Source organism: Anguilla anguilla, chromosome 8 (genome assembly GCF_013347855.1).
Source record: "Anguilla anguilla isolate fAngAng1 chromosome 8, fAngAng1.pri, whole genome shotgun sequence".
Taxonomy (NCBI): Eukaryota; Metazoa; Chordata; class Actinopteri; order Anguilliformes; family Anguillidae; genus Anguilla; species Anguilla anguilla.
This window is the reverse complement of record NC_049208.1, coordinates 34,246,555-34,265,229: the sequence shown is the minus strand read 5'-3', so window position 1 is coordinate 34,265,229 and position 18,675 is coordinate 34,246,555. Positions and strand designations below refer to the sequence as shown.

At 39.8% G+C, this 18,675-nt stretch overlaps 1 protein-coding gene across 7 annotated transcripts; it reads left to right on the top strand.

The window, feature by feature from the left end:
* The first annotated feature begins 952 nt into the window (after positions 1 to 952).
* LOC118234616 (protein shisa-7-like) lies at positions 953 to 16,666 on the top strand. Of its 7 annotated transcripts, none has more exons than XM_035431279.1 (6): positions 953 to 1,025; positions 1,571 to 1,745; positions 5,180 to 8,894; positions 10,891 to 11,045; positions 11,546 to 11,722; positions 12,367 to 16,666. In XM_035431279.1, the coding sequence occupies exons 3-6, from the start codon at positions 8,203 to 8,205 to the stop codon at positions 13,272 to 13,274; spliced, it is 1,932 nt and encodes a 643-aa protein (XP_035287170.1). In that variant the 5' UTR covers positions 953 to 1,025; positions 1,571 to 1,745; positions 5,180 to 8,202; the 3' UTR covers positions 13,275 to 16,666. The 7 variants fall into 7 exon arrangements, with proteins under 7 accessions (XP_035287170.1, XP_035287171.1, XP_035287172.1 ...); XM_035431280.1 differs by having other exon boundaries at positions 985 to 1,043; XM_035431281.1 differs by lacking the exon at positions 953 to 1,025 and adding an exon at positions 1,053 to 1,247 and having other exon boundaries at positions 1,571 to 1,741.
* Positions 16,667 to 18,675: the final 2,009 nt, after the last annotated feature.

The following is an 18,675-nucleotide window of genomic DNA, read 5'->3' as shown; positions in this document are numbered from 1 at the left end:
AGTGTCAAACCACTATATTGCGCATGGCTTGTGTTTGCATATGTTATATATTATGTGAAAAAGGATTGTTTAAATTGTTTTCAGGTAGAAATATTCTTGTAATATTGTGACATTTTGCCACAGTAATAAAGGTTTTGTTGTGGCAGAGCTAATATTTCTGTGTTCAGGATTTATTAACTGGACTTTTAATTAATTAATTTTTACTAAATTATCTTTGAGTTCAGACAATGTAGGTTATTAATAATGTCCTCAGAAGTGTTTGCTAGAACAAGCCATAATTGTGTACATCAACAGAAGTCTGCTTTGACCAGGAAAGTGCAGGTGTGGGTGCAGGTTTTTTGTTTAAGCCCATCACTAAGATATCAGATTCTATAATCATGGTCTCCTTTGAAGGCCATGGTTAGGGGTAGAGGTGTCATAGTGCTGGGTTAAAACAAAAACCTTCACCCACATCAGCCCTTTTTGATAAAATGGGGTACCCAAAGCTTAGCCTCACAAAGGTCATCAACAGGTATTGAGTGTATGAGGATGCTGTACCATACAAATACTTTTAACTTAATTCCTTCATTACTTAGTTCCCATTGTATTGTATAATAATTGTATCATCAAGCAGGCTATGCATCATTTTATATGAAATATTCTCAGTGCAAATGTGGGCTGGTTTGGAACACCCCATGGAATGAATTGGTTCGTATAACAACCTTCAATTAAATTATCTGGTTCAGTTACAGCTACTTAAATTTAGAATCTGTTTTTAGTAAATGGAAATGCGAATGACAATTGAGAGGCTTTCGATTCAAGACCACATGTGAAACGACTGAGTCTGAGTGAAAGCGTGTGGGAGTCCGTGAGTGTATCTTTATGTATGGTGTGTGGACCAATCGCTCAGCGGTAATTTGTTCCTCAAACCAATGACACAACAGAAACTTTGAATCGAACAAACAAAATATCTCACCGGTTGGCCAGTCCAATAGACTAATGGAAGTACGCGCAGGGAGCAGTACAGGCCAATCAATGGACGAATAGTACGTGGAGCAGACTGAGTATGCAGCATTGATTTGTAGATAAGCGAGCACATTGCGATATTGAGCAACTAGCGAGGTTGCGAGATAAAACACAGATTATTTTAATTCTTGCAGAATGTAATGTTTTACGAAATAATTATGAAATGTGCAATATCATGAAATTGATGTTCCTGGAATATTACTAAACTATTGAATCGATAATTTATTAAATTCATTATAAAGGTAGACGTAATTAATTTCATTTATTATGATAATGAGACATTGTAGTATCGAATAAGAGTATAGAAGCGTCCAGTTAAATGTCTAGCATTTAACATTTTAGTTGAAGGCTTGTAGTTGTTTTATTTTCAAATGGGAAATGGGCATTTTATTTCTACTTTTTGTAATAGTCAGTTAGCTGTATTTTCACAGGTCTAGATATTGGACTGAGATGAAAGCTAAACACCCGTAGTTAATAGATGAAGGAAAAACATAAATAAGATGCGCTTTTGCTCTACCATTCTTCGGCACATAATATCTATATTATCTTTGCCAAAACCATACAGAAACCGCGCCTGGACCCTGAACTAAAACGTTCTTTGCGATCCTGGACATTGTCATTTTTTCACTAAGCTACATACGATTTCAGCGAACGTGAATAATAGATTGCTACTGAAAGACACACTCACCCTCGTCAGGAAGTAAACTTCTCTTCTTGGGAATACCAAAGTGAACCTGTAGGTAAGACCTTCATTTTATATCATTCGCTTTAATCGTGTAGCAGACGTATGAACATGTTTATTTTTGTCAGTGTGCTATATGTTCTGTTTTTCTCGTCTAATGTTGACACCTTACAAAGGAAAATTGAAGTGGCTGAATTAACTACTAAAGACTCACTCAAATGAGTTTCGTTAACATGGACACAGCGTGTGAGCAGTCGTACATATTCTTATCTAAACATACCTGACATAATGATGACAGAACTGCACGAGTATGCACTCAATTCAAGTGCGTGCACAGTGACAGTTACAAACACGCATTTCATAATAATAATAATAAATTGTACGTTTATCAAACATGTAGTGCACCGCTCACAACCTCTCATGGCTAATTCTCTCATTTTCGTTATTTTCATATGGTATATCTATTGCCGTCGTCGTATATTGACATGTATTGCACAAATTCTTGAGATTCAGAAGCCACAATTTAATTCTGTGTGGAAACAAGATAATTTGGCAAACACTTGTTCACTTGATATGCTACTTGATAAGCTTATTACTACAACGGTATACAATTACTCACTGCAGCTCTCTGTTAAACACATATTTCACAGAGGTAATACAGTATGACAGCGTTTTACAGACGTTGATTCACACTGACAGTTGTATGTTTAAACTGACTCAAATTCCTACTGTGGTATACTAGCACTCTGAATAATAGGGGATGTGACAGACTGATACAGTTTTGGATCACAGAAGCCCCCCTCTCGCCCCTCTTTTTCTGTCTTTCTGTCCATCTCCTTGCTATTGTTTCTTTGGGGGGGGGGGGGGGGGGGGGGTGCTTTTATTGTAGCAAGGCACCACAGTGCACTTAATCGATTTTGGTGATTTTGTTGCCATAGCATCATTAGTATGCTTACACATATCCCTTGCCTGCACTGTTGTCACTGTTCTTGAACTGTGTGGAGATAACTCATAATAAGTGGAGATAGATGAGAGAGTGGAATGAAGGAAGGAGATAGTAATGCACACAGAGAAGCTGCAGAGAGAAAAATGCCTTTTCTTTTTTTTCTTTCTGTGTTTGATGGCAAGTGCCATAAAGAGCAGGAGGTGAGGTGAGATCAGACAAAAATGTGCAACATTGACACAGACCAGAAGAGATCTGACAAAGTGTTGGAGGTAAAAAAGGAAAGATGGGGAGAGATGTGGAGAATGTGGCTTTCTCCATACTGCAGTGCTATTCTGAGAGAGGTGCTTCAACCCACGCACTGACACAGAGCGAGAGTGAGAGAGAGTGAAAGAGAGAGAGAGAGAGAGAGAGAGAGAGAGAGAGAGAGAGAGAGAGAGAGAGAGAGAGAGAGAGAGAGAGAGAGAGAGAGAGAGAGAGAGAGAGAGAGAGAGAGAGAGAGAGAGAGAAAGAGTGAGTGAGAGTAAGACGGAAGGAAAATGGGCTGTGTGTTGTGCAAACAATGACTGAATGATTGGACACTCTTTTTAAGCCCCTGTGCACAAGAATTCCCCAGGCATATGCGGATGCACACGTAGTTATACAATGTTTTGTGCATGTATTGCCCAAATTTGAAACTGTGTCTACAGAAGAGTGTTTATATAACAATGTACCAACAACCATTTGTCTAAAATGGTAGATTCATACCTTTCTGCTACAGTTTCCTGTCATAGTTTCACTCTTTTTTTCACAATTGTGCTGATTCATTTTCATATACCTCTACCTGCAATTCAGAGCTTCTCTTTCCATCTCCCAAATTTCTCTCCTTTCAAATTAATTAATTATTTTTTTGCTTTCAGTTGAATCATCTTCATTCTGGCTTTGCTAGTCTTTCCCGTCACCTTTCTTACGTTCAGCCCATATTTTGTGATGCATGTCCTCCTTTTTGCTGTGCCATGTGACTCCTTATGGGTTAACCGATTACCATTAATCCGCTAATGGACTTTAAACTATGGACTGGAAAAATAATGGATTCTGATTTGTAGAGGAAGCTTTTTTTTCTAAACTAATGTCCAATAACGGCACAGCTGGAAAATGTTAATGCACAGTTGGAAGAAGATGAGTCCAGAAAGAATGCCCTGAAAACAATTTGAAATCAATGCATGAACACAGATGTGGCAGCAGCAGTCTTGTGTGGAAAATTCAGGAGTTTCTGAAGCCGGCTGTGACTGATAAATATACAACATTTTCATTCTCAGACATCAGCTTCTCACTGGATACGCTTGCCACATTGCTTAGCTACTGCAGTGCTACAGTGATGCTAGATAACACACAAGAGCCACTGGGTGTTTTTGGTTTTTATAGGTTAAAAGATTAAAAGTGTAAAATGTATCATTAAACACTGGCTTGTTGTGTTGCTGTGTTTGATTTTGCTACTTCGCTAACATGGAAATAAATATTTCCAGATCATCCAGCATATGCAAATCATAAAATATGATCAGGACTCATGCTTCGGAAAGTGTCTTCTCAGGGCTGTCTAGTGGTGCATCCTGCTAAAGCACAAGAGCAGTGATGAAGACATTTTGTGAGAGAAGCATGACAGTGCTGGTGCAGACTGTTACACGCTGTCTTGCATGAACTGTTTCATAATTGGCTGTACCGTCATGGAAGGGTTTCAGTTGGCAGTTTCATCCAGCCTTGTCACGCTCAAGAGACTAGACTACTGTGGTCAATAGGGTTCCTCCAGTTTGGTTGCGTCATCTTTGCAGTGCTCCAGTGTAGAGTTTGTGCAGCTTCAGTGACAGGTTGCAGAATGGGAGGTGAGGGTACTGCAGAGATGGAGTGAAACTACAAATGCAACCATTCCAAACTTAAGAAAAGAAAAAAACAGGGAAAGATGTTGAAAAAGAAGGCGTCTTTAGCCTAGGGTAAGCTGGGCTAAACTACTTTGTGGTGATACAGGATCCCATAGCCATGCTTGAGGCAACATCACGCGAACATGTAGCAGTGGTTATTTTCACACAACATCACGCGAACATGTAGCAGTGGTTATTTTCACACAACAGCACGGCTCAGAGTGGTATTCAGTAAGTCAGTCTGAGGTTCCTCAATGTGCTCTAGATGTTAGAGGTGTGCACAGACAATGCTACCTGTGTCTGTTCTACCCACAAAGTAATCTGTATTTGTATTTGGATATCTGTTCTTCTTACACTATGAGTTAATAAATGCACCTGTCAATCTGTTGGAAATACTTTAAAATGCTTTTTTTTAAATTTTGCACAACAAATAGCCATTGATTCATGATCAATTATTATTATTTTTAAACCTGTAATGTTTTATGTCACATTTATCTTCTTAACATGAATTGAGTCCTGAAATATAGTTGAATAGTTTTCAACCTTTTACATTTAAAATGACAGTTTTTTCTTTGTTGCGGTATTTCTGTACTTCTGAATGTTTTCAATAGGCTATGTCAATTGTTGAATGGTTCATCTAATTTTATTCCCCAGGATCAAGAACTCTTTTGCTCCAATGAGGTTCTAGAGTCGATTGAGAAGATTACAAAGAAGGAAATCAATAGGAATTGCTGAAAAGAGAGATACTCTGCCAGGAACCTCAGGCAACAGTAACTGTGGGGAGTCACTGTCGGGATACAACACATTTTGTAATGAAGATACAACCCAATTCAGATTGATTCTGCTTTTTTCCACAGACTGTTTTTACTCGCAGTAGAATTCGCACAGCAATTTTTCTGTCTTGACAATCAAACCAAATTTTTTTATTAAATGCTTTTAGGAGCATTTAGTAAGCGTTTATTTCTAATAAAGAGAAGCAGGGGGCAAAAACAGCCAAATATCATATTCCTAAAAAGAAAATAACCATATAAATTAGTTAACTCCATTTTAAGCAACTTTGGCAATACTATAGTTATCTCTACTTATGGGGCCTTTTGTCTGGCAAGTCAGTGGAAAGAGTCATTAAAGTTTTTTGTTGCAAAATGCCAATAGCGGGTTCATTTTTGTAACTTTTCAATGAAACATTTTCTACTTTCAGTTTAGTATAATCGTAAGATTGGTATTTTGTACAAGCAGCCATCCACTTGTGATTGCTTGCATTTATTTTACTGCAAATTATAAAAATATTGGCTGCCATAACTTGTGCATTGCATCTGAAACAATATTATTTCTAAACACAGCTCAAGACTAATGATCCAAGCAACAGTGCATTTTGTGTTGATCTGATCTCCGTTTTTCTTGTTCATGTGCTTATAGCTTTGTCTTATCAACAATCCCCAGACGTGCAATGCCCTTATGCTGCATGATATCGAAAATCTAAATCACTCGCATCACTTTTTATACCTTTACAAAAATAAACTTGCTACTCTGCTCTCTGGTTTTCTAACCCAAACTCTATACTGTCAATGAAAATTGAAAGCAATAAATTTAATAAGAATAACATTTTAACCATTTTTCAACAATACATGTAGTTTTCCCACAGGATCTTTCATACTTCTACAACGTATTTGTGGTTATTTATAAGTCTGTCAACTTTTCAGTCCTACAAACAAAAAGCAATGGTCCATATTTTTTGAAGTAATATTGTTTTGAGGAAAATAAGTCCCATCAAGTTGTTGTCTTCAATTCCTTTCTCAGTCTCATTTGAAATTGCAGATAGGGACCTGAGCTGTACAGTACACTGTATGGATTTAGGGTGGTATTATTTATCTGTATAGAAACAAGACTAAATCTATTCTTTCATATTTTCTATGGTAACAAATTAATCGACATCTTTTCATGCCTGTTCACTGGACAGAGGATCCCCGTTCTGCAATAACTGGAACTAATTCCGCCTTTGTTCTATTCTGTTGCACCGAGTTGAACCCAGAGTAGATGCGCTACCTCGGGGGATTCAAACAGACACAAATCACTTAATCTCTTCAGCCCAATTGTCCCGCTCTTTTGCTTTCATTTCCCCCCAATTGTGTTTACCCTTCTTTTGATCCTATTTCTGCCCACATTTTGGAAATAGAATTTGTTTTTCTCTTGTTCTCTTGCTGTGTCTGTGTCTGCCTGCATTGGTCTTACCCAACTGTCTGTTTTGCCTAATCTGTAATAGCTGTTTTAGGCATGTTGTATGAACAGGTATGGTGTTGTCTGTTCCAAATGTATTCAGCCATGTAATTTTATTTATTTGCTTGTTTTGACTGATTCTCGTGCCCTGTATTGTGTGAGACGTCTCTAGTTTCATTTAGAATTGCTATTGTTTGTTTAACCTCGTTTGAATGTGTGTTCAAGTATAGACCGACCACAGACCTTAATGTATTGATGGTAGCTTAATGGATCTTTTCTCTACAAATAAAGTAAATGACAAGCAATCACCACAACACAGTAATTTATGCTCTAAGCTACAAATACATATGTGATGGTAAATATTCTGCATGGTATCAATAACAACTGCCAAAACCACCCCAATGAGACAAAAGCAGTTATTGCTATGATCAGTTATTGCTAAATCATAAGAGTTAAGATATGCAAAGACACGTACAATTTTGTGTATCTGTTTTTTGCTAAAAATTAAAGTCTTAAATGAACAGTGTCAAGCAATTAAAATATAGGTAGTTTTTGCTGACAGAGATGAAAACACTATTACTTGCATTGAACACAGACATTTCCAAACTACACATCCCTTTTAAAACACTGGTCTTGAATGATTTTATTTTTCAAAGCATTAAAGAGCTATAAAAAGGGCAATTTGGTTACTTTGTTTTACTGGAAAGGCATATATAATTACAATTTTCAAACCGTTTTAGTTAACAAAGCACTGCACAAGTAAAATATAGGTGTTCTAGAGGGGGTTTATTTATTTGTTGTGATTATAAAATAGTAACAGCAAAGATTTAGTGTTGAATTCATATTGTAATTATTTTCACAAGATGTTTATATTCCCATTTTCCTTTGTGTAATGTCTATGTGAAAACTTTAAAACAACTTTTCACTTGCATAGCTGCCAGTTTATATTGCAATACATCAAAATTTGACAAATTATTTTAATTTACAGTCCATGTTTACAGACTTGCACAAAGCATTTCAAATTCAAACAAAAAAAAGTCTACAGTAAAAAAGTCTACAGTAGACCATTAGACATTTTTATATGAAGCGTTTATTGTTTTGGCAAACTAAAAATTACACTCAGCTTACACGCGACTGAACAAGTGATACACTTAACATTAGACCTAGACAAAATATTGATGAAACGGAACAACCAACGGTAAAAAACCAAACAAACACTAAACTAAGTTTTCACGTTTAAAAAATAAATAAAATCACAGCTGTATTTTTGAGCATTCTTCTTCTTCGGATACATTTTTCACTTCTCTTGATTCTTCTGAAAGGGACTGGTGAGATTTTGTACAGCTGCCTGCTGCTGCGCAGTCCCTGTATTTCAGACATTTTCACGGACAAAATAACTGAGCTGACAGGACAGAAGTGCACTTCACTGAACTGGAAACAGTCAGGACCTGCTCTCTACAGAAATGAAGCCTGCCATCTTTCACAGAGCACTGTCACTCTTCCTTGTCCCCTTCCTCATGTTTCCCTCCTGTTCTGCCGCCCTGGCAATCTCAGCCGAGCACCGCCTGGCCAATGGAAGCCTGGGAAGCATTAGCTTGCACATACTGACTGGCCAAGGCAGCAAGCAAACACCACCGACCTTGCCCAGGCCAAAAAAGGCAATAAAGAGAGCTGAAACCCTTCCAAAACCCTTGTCACAGATCATGCTTCCCAGAAACGTGACCAGCAATGCCCTCAAGCCCCCGCTTGGCGCCGCCCAGGTGGAGCCGGCGCCAAAACACATTGTGGACGTGGATGTCTGCAGGGGCTACTATGACGTGATGGGGCACTATGACCTCACCTTCAACTGCACAAAAGGCACTTTCATATACTGCTGCGGGACCTGCCACTACCGCTTCTGCTGCCAGCACAGAAGCAACCGTTTGGACCAGGACTCCTGCAACAACTACGACTCCCCGCACTGGGCCAACACCCAGCCTCCAGGGACTCTTCCAACAGGCCATGCCTCGCACCCAGACTTTGACCCTCTCAAAGGACATCGCAGCAACACGGCGTTCGTGATCGGTGGAGTCATCTCCTTCACCATAATGGTGGCGGTGGGCATGAAGGTGGCCTTCCACAAGTTTTCACGTCGCCCCAGAGACGCAGAGGACAGGTGAATTCCATGTTCATTTGATTCATGTCATTCATGAACAACATAGTTGTATGTACTGCTTTCACACACTGGGCAAAATATCTTTAGAGATTCAGTACTATTGCTTTTGCAGATACCTTAGAATTTAATGTTCTAGGAACATTACACAATGTTGGGCTTTCAAAAGTATTGTTGGCCAATTTGCTTCTGATGCTCAATGCTGATGAGTACTTCTGCAAACTATACTACACTACATGGCCAAAAGTATCTGGACTCCCCTTGATCTGGGGCTGTTTTTCATGGTTTGAGCTAGGCCCCTTAGTTCCAGTAAAGGCAAATCCTAATGCTACAGCATGCAATCACATTCTAGATGATTCTGTGCTTCCCCAACAGTTTGGGTAAGGCCCTTCCCTTATTCAGAATGACAATGCCCCTGGGCACACAGCGAGGTCCATTTCGGAATGGTTTTGCAAAGAGTGGTGAGAAAGAACTTGACTGGCCTGCACAGAGCCCTGACTTTTGGATCATTTGGAAAGCCAACTGTGAGCCAGGCCTAATCGCCCAATCGGTGCCCAACCTCACCTTTCCTGGCTGAATGAAAGCAAATCACTACAGCAATGCTCCAACATTTAGTATAAAGCCCTCCCAGAAAAGTTGAGGTTGTTATAGCAGCAAAGGGTGAACCAACTCCATATTGCCCATAATTTTGGATGAGATGTTGGATGTCAGGTGTCCACATACTTTTGGTCATGTAGTGTAAATTCTGTGCAAAACAACACATGTTCCCCACTGAGGCCCCCCTCAGTGTCTTTTAAAAAGATGCCAAAATGCTGGGTACATGGAAAGTGCCCAGGGGGTTCTCTATGTGAAGCCCCCTAAGGGAGTACAAGAGATGCTTTTCAAGGATGGAAAGGGATATCAGGCATATACAGAATATGATATTTGTACCAAAGAAAAATAAAAAGGATGGAAAATAGGACATGTATTTCATCTTGATTTGGCTCTGTACTTGATCATTTTAGATTTGTAATCAAACTATTCATATGTAGTTAAAGTCTGAGCTTTAATTAAAGGGTATTTTAATATATTTTGGTTTCGGCATGTAGAAATAACAGCACTTTTTTATACATTTCAGGGCTCCATAATGTTTGGGACACACAGGTGTTTCTGATTAGTTAAGTGGGTTCAATTGCTTCTTTAGTGCAAGTATAAGAGAGCTTTCAGTTTCTAGTCTTGATTCTTGATTGCCTTGATTCTTGAGTCTGTTATTGGCGTTTGTCAACATAAGGACCAGAGTTGTGCCAATGAATGTCAAGGAATCAATTATGAAGCTGAGAATAAATTTAAAAACAGTCAAAGACCTAGGCCAAACCTTAAGCTTACCAAAATCAACTGGGACATCATTAAAAATTAAGAAAGGTATTTTCTACATGGTGAAACCAAAATCATAAAAGCTGAGAATCTGCACATTAACTGCAAATCTAAAATTCTGAAGTTCAGAGCTAGTCTTTGTCCCAGAGATGATTGAGCTCACTATATATTTGAATTCTGCCATATTCAATCATTTCCATCATTAATTTAGTGCCGGAAGACTTATGATTCATGCGATAAATTAAAGTAGATTCAAAAATAGATTATAATTATTATGTATGATGTACTGCTTGTCCATGAGAAATGTCAGCATTCATTTATTTTGGATTGTCCCACTCCACCACTGGCAATGCTGTCTTTGTCCCCGTCAACAGGGCTCCGTAACCCAAATCCTAGAGAACCACAGATTCTGCTGGTATTCAAGGCTCTTCACAACTGTTCCCTTTCACGGGTTTTTGACAAAATATTATTTACTGTATGTGTTCAGTTGGTCTCAATAAACCCATTAATTATATATAATTTATTCACATATATTTAAGTATGTACATAAATACCAGTTTTAATGTTAAATGAGCTCAAGACAAGCACTGGATGCCTATATACTGTATCATGTTATTTATGATACTTTCCTCTTTATTCTGTCTAGAGCTCTGGTAGATATCTTACGCCATCAGTCCAGCCCAGTTCAGCCAGAGGAAAGGAACAACAGCACGGCCGTTACCACTGGGGGAACCGAAGGGACCACTGATCAGCACCCGAAAAACCTTTACGCCCCCGTCGGTCAGAGCAAAGACAATCGCAGTGAGTGGCTACACAGTCACAGGAGGAGATTTGTATGCAATGAGCAGGTTGCAGTTGCCAATTTGCACCCCTGTTTTTTCAGCATGTTTGATTCCAGTGCCAGAAATAAACTTCCAATTGGCACTCAAAGCATTTTAGTGAATATATTCATATTTAACACGTCTGAAGCATTGTGGTCTCGCTGTGAGGGAATAATTATGGTACTGGGGGTTCACTAGTCAGTCATGTATCTTGTTCATGCACCGAATATAAAATGTTTGAACAACAGCTGAGCATATGAGTGCATCGGGTCACGCTAATGTGCTCATTGCAGCCTTTTTCGTCTCATTGCATTTTATCTTGCGCATCTCCACTCATTTGCATGCAGTTTGTTTGTTGTGACTCCAGCCAGTGCTCTAGTGTGTCCCTGCACAGTCAAGCGGCATGTTATAATGCACTTGACAACGTGTCAAACCTTTCAGCGCCGTGGGCGGGTTTAAACGTGTTCGCTACCCTTTCAGAGCGCATGAATAATGCCCAGCTGGCTTCCTCTGGGACGCTCCTCTCCACCAAGCACAAGATGGTTGGCCCTCAGCCTTCCTTCTATCACTCCTTCCACAACCTGGCGCAGCTGCCCCCTTCCTACGAGGCCGCCACTAACTCGGACATCAGCAGATACAGCTCCCTGAAAAGGCTGGGTAAGAGAGGGGCAGGTAGATGAGGGCTGTGGAATGAGAGTCAAAGCGGGGGGTTAGAGTAGCAGATGTTTTTGATTTGGTGCATGCATGTTGTCTGTTTATTTGGAGATTTTATTTATTTATTCGTTTATTTGTCAGGGACAATGCAGAAACCATTTTAACAGCTTACAATAAGATGAAACAGATGTGTTGCATATAGGATTTCTAGCCAAGGCTAATTTGCGACCCCTGTCCCTGGTTCGGCTTTTCTACTCTTTTCTGGTAACTGGGTAAAGTTGAGTCTCCAACCCCTGTTCCTGGAGAGCTGTAGGGTCAGCTGGTTTTTGTTTCCACATTGAAATCATTGACCAATTCATACATAGGAAACTGTTATCAACAGCTTTAAATGATCAATAAAGTGGTGAGTAAAAACATAAACCAGCAGACCCTGAGGTTCTTCAAAACCACGGTTGTGGACCTCCTGCATTAAGTTGAAGTATGGGGCAGTGTCCATGCAAAATTATGCTTAGAACTTGTGGTTAAGCTAATTATTTTATGGCTTTAGGGCATCAGAATATGCGATCGTCACTGACTGTGTCTGTCGCCATTCTAAACTCACACATTTTCTCTTCTACTTCTCCTAAAAACTTTTTTTCAAAAAACAGAAAAGGCCCATCTAGGGGACTACTCGGGCTACTGCACGTCCAAACGAAAGCCCAAAAATGCCCCACCTTCATATATTCTTACCCAGCACCACCTTCAGTGGGGTGGGGACTATACCCTGACCAAAGGGACCCTCCCTCTACATGGCTCTCGACCGCATCTGAATATGTCCTCTGCATCCGCGCTGCCCCCGAACCTATATCCCTTAAAAGCCCCCTATCCCCAACATAATCCAAAGTATGACACACTGTCCAAGCCCCCAAGAAGAGTGAAGTCCCAAGACCAGCTGCTTACACTGGGAGATGGAAACACGTTATCCCGGCTATCCAAAAACCAGCAGCAACAGTATTACAAAGCCATCGCAGCTGCTAAGAAGTCAAACAATCAGAACCTCCGGAAGTCGCAAGAAAGGCTTGTTATGTCCCCTGATCAGCTGGAAGAAAGGGCTGGAGGTGGGGCTGGGGTGGGGGATTACAGAGGGCTGGTGCAAACCCTGCCTCGACTTCCACCGCACAAAAAATCTCAGTCTCAACAAAATGTCTGCGCCACCTCCACGCTCGATCGCCACCACATGATCAAGATGAACTCTCACCCAACCTCTGGGAAAGAGCAAGAGAGGAAGATGGCTGTGCCAAGCCAGGGAGGCGGGGCTCCAAGCTGGATGGACTCACCTGGGGGAGGAACCGGAACACTAACAGCTCCGAATGCCAAGAGGTTAGCCTTTGCAACCAAGAGGCAAAACAATATTGAGCAGTTAAATTTCATCCCTGGTGTTGGTGGAGCTGGAGGGGGAGGAAGGAAGGATGGAGGAAGTGGAGGGAGGAAGGATGGAGGAAGTGGAGGAAGAAGTGCAGCAGGGGGAGGGACTCAAACATTGAGGACCGCTAGAAAGAACGAAGTGACAGTGTGAAAGGGTGGGAGGCAAGGGATAAATGACAGGATGTAAGGGAGGATGAGGGAGAGGAAAATGTGCTAAGCGTATTTAAGGGGAAGAGAAAAAATAGATGAAAAACGCTGTTGGGGAGATGTAGGGTGGCAAGATCAAGAAAGAGATGTGGACTTGAGTTGAGGCTGTCATAATAACAGGATGAGTGGAATCTGGTAGGGACCTCATCTGAGGTAATGGTAAACTACCTCCTCGGTCTTACTTGCTAGCCTCGCTAGATATTACATTATTGCTTCTACCTCTACAAATTCATTCCCAGATAATTTCTCCCATCCCCTTCCTTTAGGTAAAATTCTTTTAAATAAATAGTGTCACCAGTTAAACAATGTATAGCTAAACTATTGAGCTAGTCAGCTACTTATTCAGGAACTAGAGATATGCCCCAAAGGCAGCCATTTGGTGTATTTAAGGTTAGGTCAGTGTATTTGCTACTAAAATTTGCTCCTCAATAGACAGCTTGACAATGTAGTAGTGATATCTTTATACATTGTATGGCAACTGCTAATTTATGCAAAATGTTGCACAGTGATTTGTGTGTTTGTGTGTCCATCCATCCATTTCGGAATTGATGGACTGCAACTGTTAGATACTAATATGATCATTAACTAGTTGAAATGATTCTGCTATTTTTGTATTCATTTTGAAAATTAAGCCAACTTATTTTGCATTTTGGAGCCGAGACTGAGAAAGAGATGGACAGGAACACCAGATGTAAATCACATCTACAGCAATAGACAGAAGTGATAAAATTACGTGTCAAATGAAGATTTTATTCATTTAATTTTTATTATTTGCTTTAACAATAAATGTGCTAGAACTAAAAAACAATTGGGGAAAAAGGGACGGAGAGAAAGAGCAATGGGGAAAGTTTCAGTAAAATGAGCACAGGAGAGGTGAAGAGTACATAAATAAAAGAGAGCAGGGTGTTTTTTCTTAATGAACACTCCATCCGTTTGACCCAGATTGACCCAGATCTGGGACCTTTGTTCTGGCATGGAGGGAAATTCATGGAGTGTCCCACTTAGGTGCCAGCTAACAGATGTTCCCAGTTGCGTAATGACAGGACAAAATAGTGTTTTAATTTGTACTGGAGGTAATTTTATTGATCAAAAAGCCATTAAAGCCGCACTGAACAGGTCAGAAAGCAGCATTTGGAACATGCTGGACACTCACTTCAAAAGAACAAGAGATTACACTGGATTGAAAGCTTTTTGCTTTTAGGCCCACTCATGTTTAAAGGCAACAGATGTCAGCCTTGGTGTTCTCTTATTGTCTAATCGAACAGAAGAATTTTTTGATTTGGACAACCAAATTCTCAAATCATGGTTAGCCCTGCTAGCTATACATGACACAGAAATGTCACAGAAAAGCTTTCCAGTCACTGATTTATCAGGATAATTGCTTTTTATTCTGGGATTGCTGTGGTTATCTGACTGCACTGTTGCATGTAAATCATTAAAAATATAATGGTAACCAGTGAATGACACTGCAGTCTTAAATATGAACTTCATTTAATAGCCATAAAAGTGATCCTCACCAACAGATGCACATAATTGAGGATGCAGTCGAGCATAAGTTAACAAACATCAGTCCAAACACAAGGAAAATGGTGTATTCAAATAGTTTCAGCACACTGGATGATGTATTGCACAGATTTTTTTTTTTGACTGTCCCACCTTCGGAGTTGCGACTGGGCATTAAACATAGCAATTGAGGAAACCACACCCCGACAATCAGTGTTTACTGGGGAAATGGTGGAAATGAGCAATGGCACCTTATTTGGCATATGCCAATGCATATGAACTTGCAAGTGACACAAACGTGTTGCTCAGTAACTGTCAACCATTATTCATGACTTCAATGAACCATTTCGTCAAGTAATTTAGCAACGACAGAAGTGACAGAATGATGTCTGGCTGGACGATCAACCTACTCTTACAAGCTACAGTTTGCTTCACATACTCACCATATGGTGGGAGGAATATCTTTGACGATTACCAAAAGGGCTACTATGAATACCATGTATAGGGTTAGTGTCTATAGCCTCAATTCTCTCTGAAGCCTACGCTTATGTTATGGCAGATACTGACATGCAATACTATAAAGTTGAACAGACATTTCTGGTGCACAAATCCAGAATAACTTGAGGCTGCTTAGATGTCAAGGGTGTTAAAATTACAACACGATGTGTATTACTACCAAAACAAAGCCAGACATATTTATGACAGAGCCATATGGATATGACATTTTATTCTGTGAATTAAATTCTTCATTTCTTGCCTTTTTATTACTTTCTATAACCATGTTTAGAGTAACAGCTGTCTGTTTGACAACTGACATTTCGATTCGCCATCATGCAAATGTAAAACGTGAAAGCTGTTGTGAAGGTGATGAGTGGCTTTAAAGTGAAATGTTGCTATCTAGCCTATGTTCCATTGAAATGACCAGCTAATTCCTGTTTGTACCCATGATTTCATTAGGCTGTAGAATGTGTTTGTGCTTCTGTAGTTATGCAGGAGGCTGGTTGCAGAATGCTATGTATGGGAGGTGGTGACCATGTAAACGACTGGCTGGAACCTCCTCATATTCATTTAGCGTATTTTCAGGTTAAAGGTTGTGCCAGTGTGGTAGAAATACAATAAAAATTGTATTTCTACCATCTGGCACTTATTTTTTTGCAAAGAAAGTCGTTGCAGCCATGTTGAGAATTTTTACATTTAGAATATTGCTAGTTTTGTACTTTGGTATACTTGTGTGGTCTTTGTACTTTAGTATAATTGAGGTAACTTTTTTAAGGTGTGTTTTTTTAACCTTTGTGTGTACATTAGAGGAATTTAGGACTGAGTCCCATTTTCCCACACTCAAGCCATCCCCAAATTCAGACTCATCAACTGTGCGATAATACAGGAATGTAACCCGTGGTGGGAAAGGGACTACAGTACATCTCCAGGCTTTTCCCCTTGCCTGAGCTATGAGAAGTAAATGATTGATAAAATGTGAACTGATTTTTCAGACAGACAATGGTTGTACATTATACAATGTCAATGTTTGTGCTCATGAGTATAATTACTGTTGAGTATTATTAATTACTGTTGGTCTTTTTATTATCCTATTTTCATTTTATTCTTGGTGGGTTTTAAGACTTCCTGGTTTTTGAATATTTGAATTTCTTATTAATTAAAATCTTCGTATTCTTAAAAAAAAGATGCAAACAATGTATGGATTTAAACAAAAATACAGTCAGTGGTGATGTCATAGTGCTGACTTGTGATGTCATGGTGTGTATGTGTCTGTGCACATGTCATATAAACGACTGTTACAAGTAACATTAAATCTTGCACATTGGTATACATCAATCTGAGTTTTGAATCTGAGATTGAGTTTGTAGGGTTTCAAAGAACATAAAACCTAAATACAAGTTATTACATTTTCTGAATCAAATAGAACATTCAGGTGTTTATGAATTCAGAACAACAAAAAATAGTTTTCCTTGCATTTACTTGTGAAGTTGTACATGTTAAAGCTATCTTGCCTCAAATTTCCCGTCTATTGAGGTAATACTGTAATACCCTAAATTCCTTCCACAATGGGGTCAAAACAACTCACAGGCCATGTGAACTCACAGTGAAATGTCTGATGCCTTTGAAAGCTGCTTGAGTCAGAGAATTTCACCTCACACTGAACACGAGTATGGATTCTCCCCTGAGGGGATCTGCTGATGTTTTAAGATTCCTTGACTGAGCAAAATTCATCCAATGAGGGCAAGTGTACAGTTTCTCACCTGTGTGACCTATGCGTCTCACCACCTGTGTGAACTCTGATGAGATTTTTTTTTGAGCTTGACGATTGAGTGAGAAGCTTTGCACGGTGGGCTCTGGTGTGTTTTCAGGCATGATGACAAGAGTGAAAGTCTTCCCACACAGGGTGCAGGAATAAGGCTTCGGATTTGTGCTAAACCCCTCACAACATTGTGTGGGTGAGCTGAGAAATGTAGACAAACCATTCCCACTGTCTGACTTTGCCGGGAACACAAACCCAAATCGATTTAACTCCTCAGCACCAGCGGCAGCTTCTGCAGGTGAAGGCTGTGTCTTCGGCTGCAGCACTGAGACCCATGGCAGCTCCTAATGCAGCTGCACAATAAGAGCTATCAGTCCAGTGGGGGCCACTAACCTCCACACATCCTAAAAAAATATATAGCAGCACTCATGAGAAAATCTAAATCTACTACATATTAATTACAAAGCACAAATAGACTACATCTGCAAAAGATCAGACAGAAAACAGCCATATATAAACACCCTAGATCACTTCAAGGCTTGTACGCTGTCCTGTATATCATACATATATTTATCTGGCTGCAAGCATTTTTCTGAATTTTCAGGCTTCATTGATCTTTAGCTCTACCTGCAGGTCACTGCCACCCACGTTTGCTTCAATGTTCTCGGCCTTGATAAAAAAATCAATCAAGGCTCCTGTTTCTCTGAGTCCGCATAGTATTGAAACTAATATCCTAAATAACTCTATTAACACAGATTTTGGTTCCAACATTTCCATAAGCCTGGCATTACACAGGATCATATTTCTGATTATTCATTTATCTGCCTTGCTTAGAGTTATTTAGATGGAGACTCCTTTGGCCTAAATGTTGTGCCGGTAGTGCCAACTGAGAATTGTTCTTTTCCACCAAGTGGTTACGTGCTTCATTGTAGGTACAGTCCAGATAACAGATTCAGCTCATCATGTTTTAAGGTGAAAGCGATGAAATTTCTACATTGTGCCTGTAAGTAACTCATTTGCACATGCTGTTGACCCGCACTGGAAATATTCACATCCCACACCCATTCAACAATCAACCTGAATAATGAAATACAATGTACCTATCGAGCCATTACAAATGATGCACATTCCTAGCAATTAAGGAGTAATTGCACTCAGTATTTGAACTGCTTCAGCTCGGCACTGCCTGCTACACAATTCCGAGAAATGCATGCTGGGGTGGGTGGAGTAGGTGTGTCCATCTCATTTACATAAAGTATTCTATATGCACATTATTTGTACAGCGTAGGCTTGTGAAACTCGGAACAAACAAATAGTTGCAGATCATATATGAACCAAGATTCAGCAATTACATTATTATTTCACACCTCCAATGTTTTTTAGTGAATATTTTAGTGTACCATTTAGGTGGAATATAAGTTTTTTGAACAGGCTGCCATGTTTCAGCAGTTTGAAAAGCGCTGGACCCACACCAATAGCCAATCAGGTGCTGGCAGTGTTCCATCCATCCATTATCTATACCCACTCATCCTGGACAAGGGGGGTGCTGGAGCCTATCCCAGCATGCATTGAATGAGAGGCTGGA

Excerpts from the sequence above, each read along its gene's own strand:
- LOC118234616 (XM_035431279.1), top strand. The coding sequence starts at position 8,203 with ATGAAGCCTGCCATCTTTCACAGAGCACTGTCACTCTTCCTTGTCCCC. Across the intron at positions 8,895-10,890 it reads CCCAGAGACGCAGAGGACAG|AGCTCTGGTAGATATCTTAC; the intron begins GTGAATTCCATG and ends TATTCTGTCTAG. Across the intron at positions 11,723-12,366 it reads CAGCTCCCTGAAAAGGCTGG|AAAAGGCCCATCTAGGGGAC; the intron begins GTAAGAGAGGGG and ends TTCAAAAAACAG.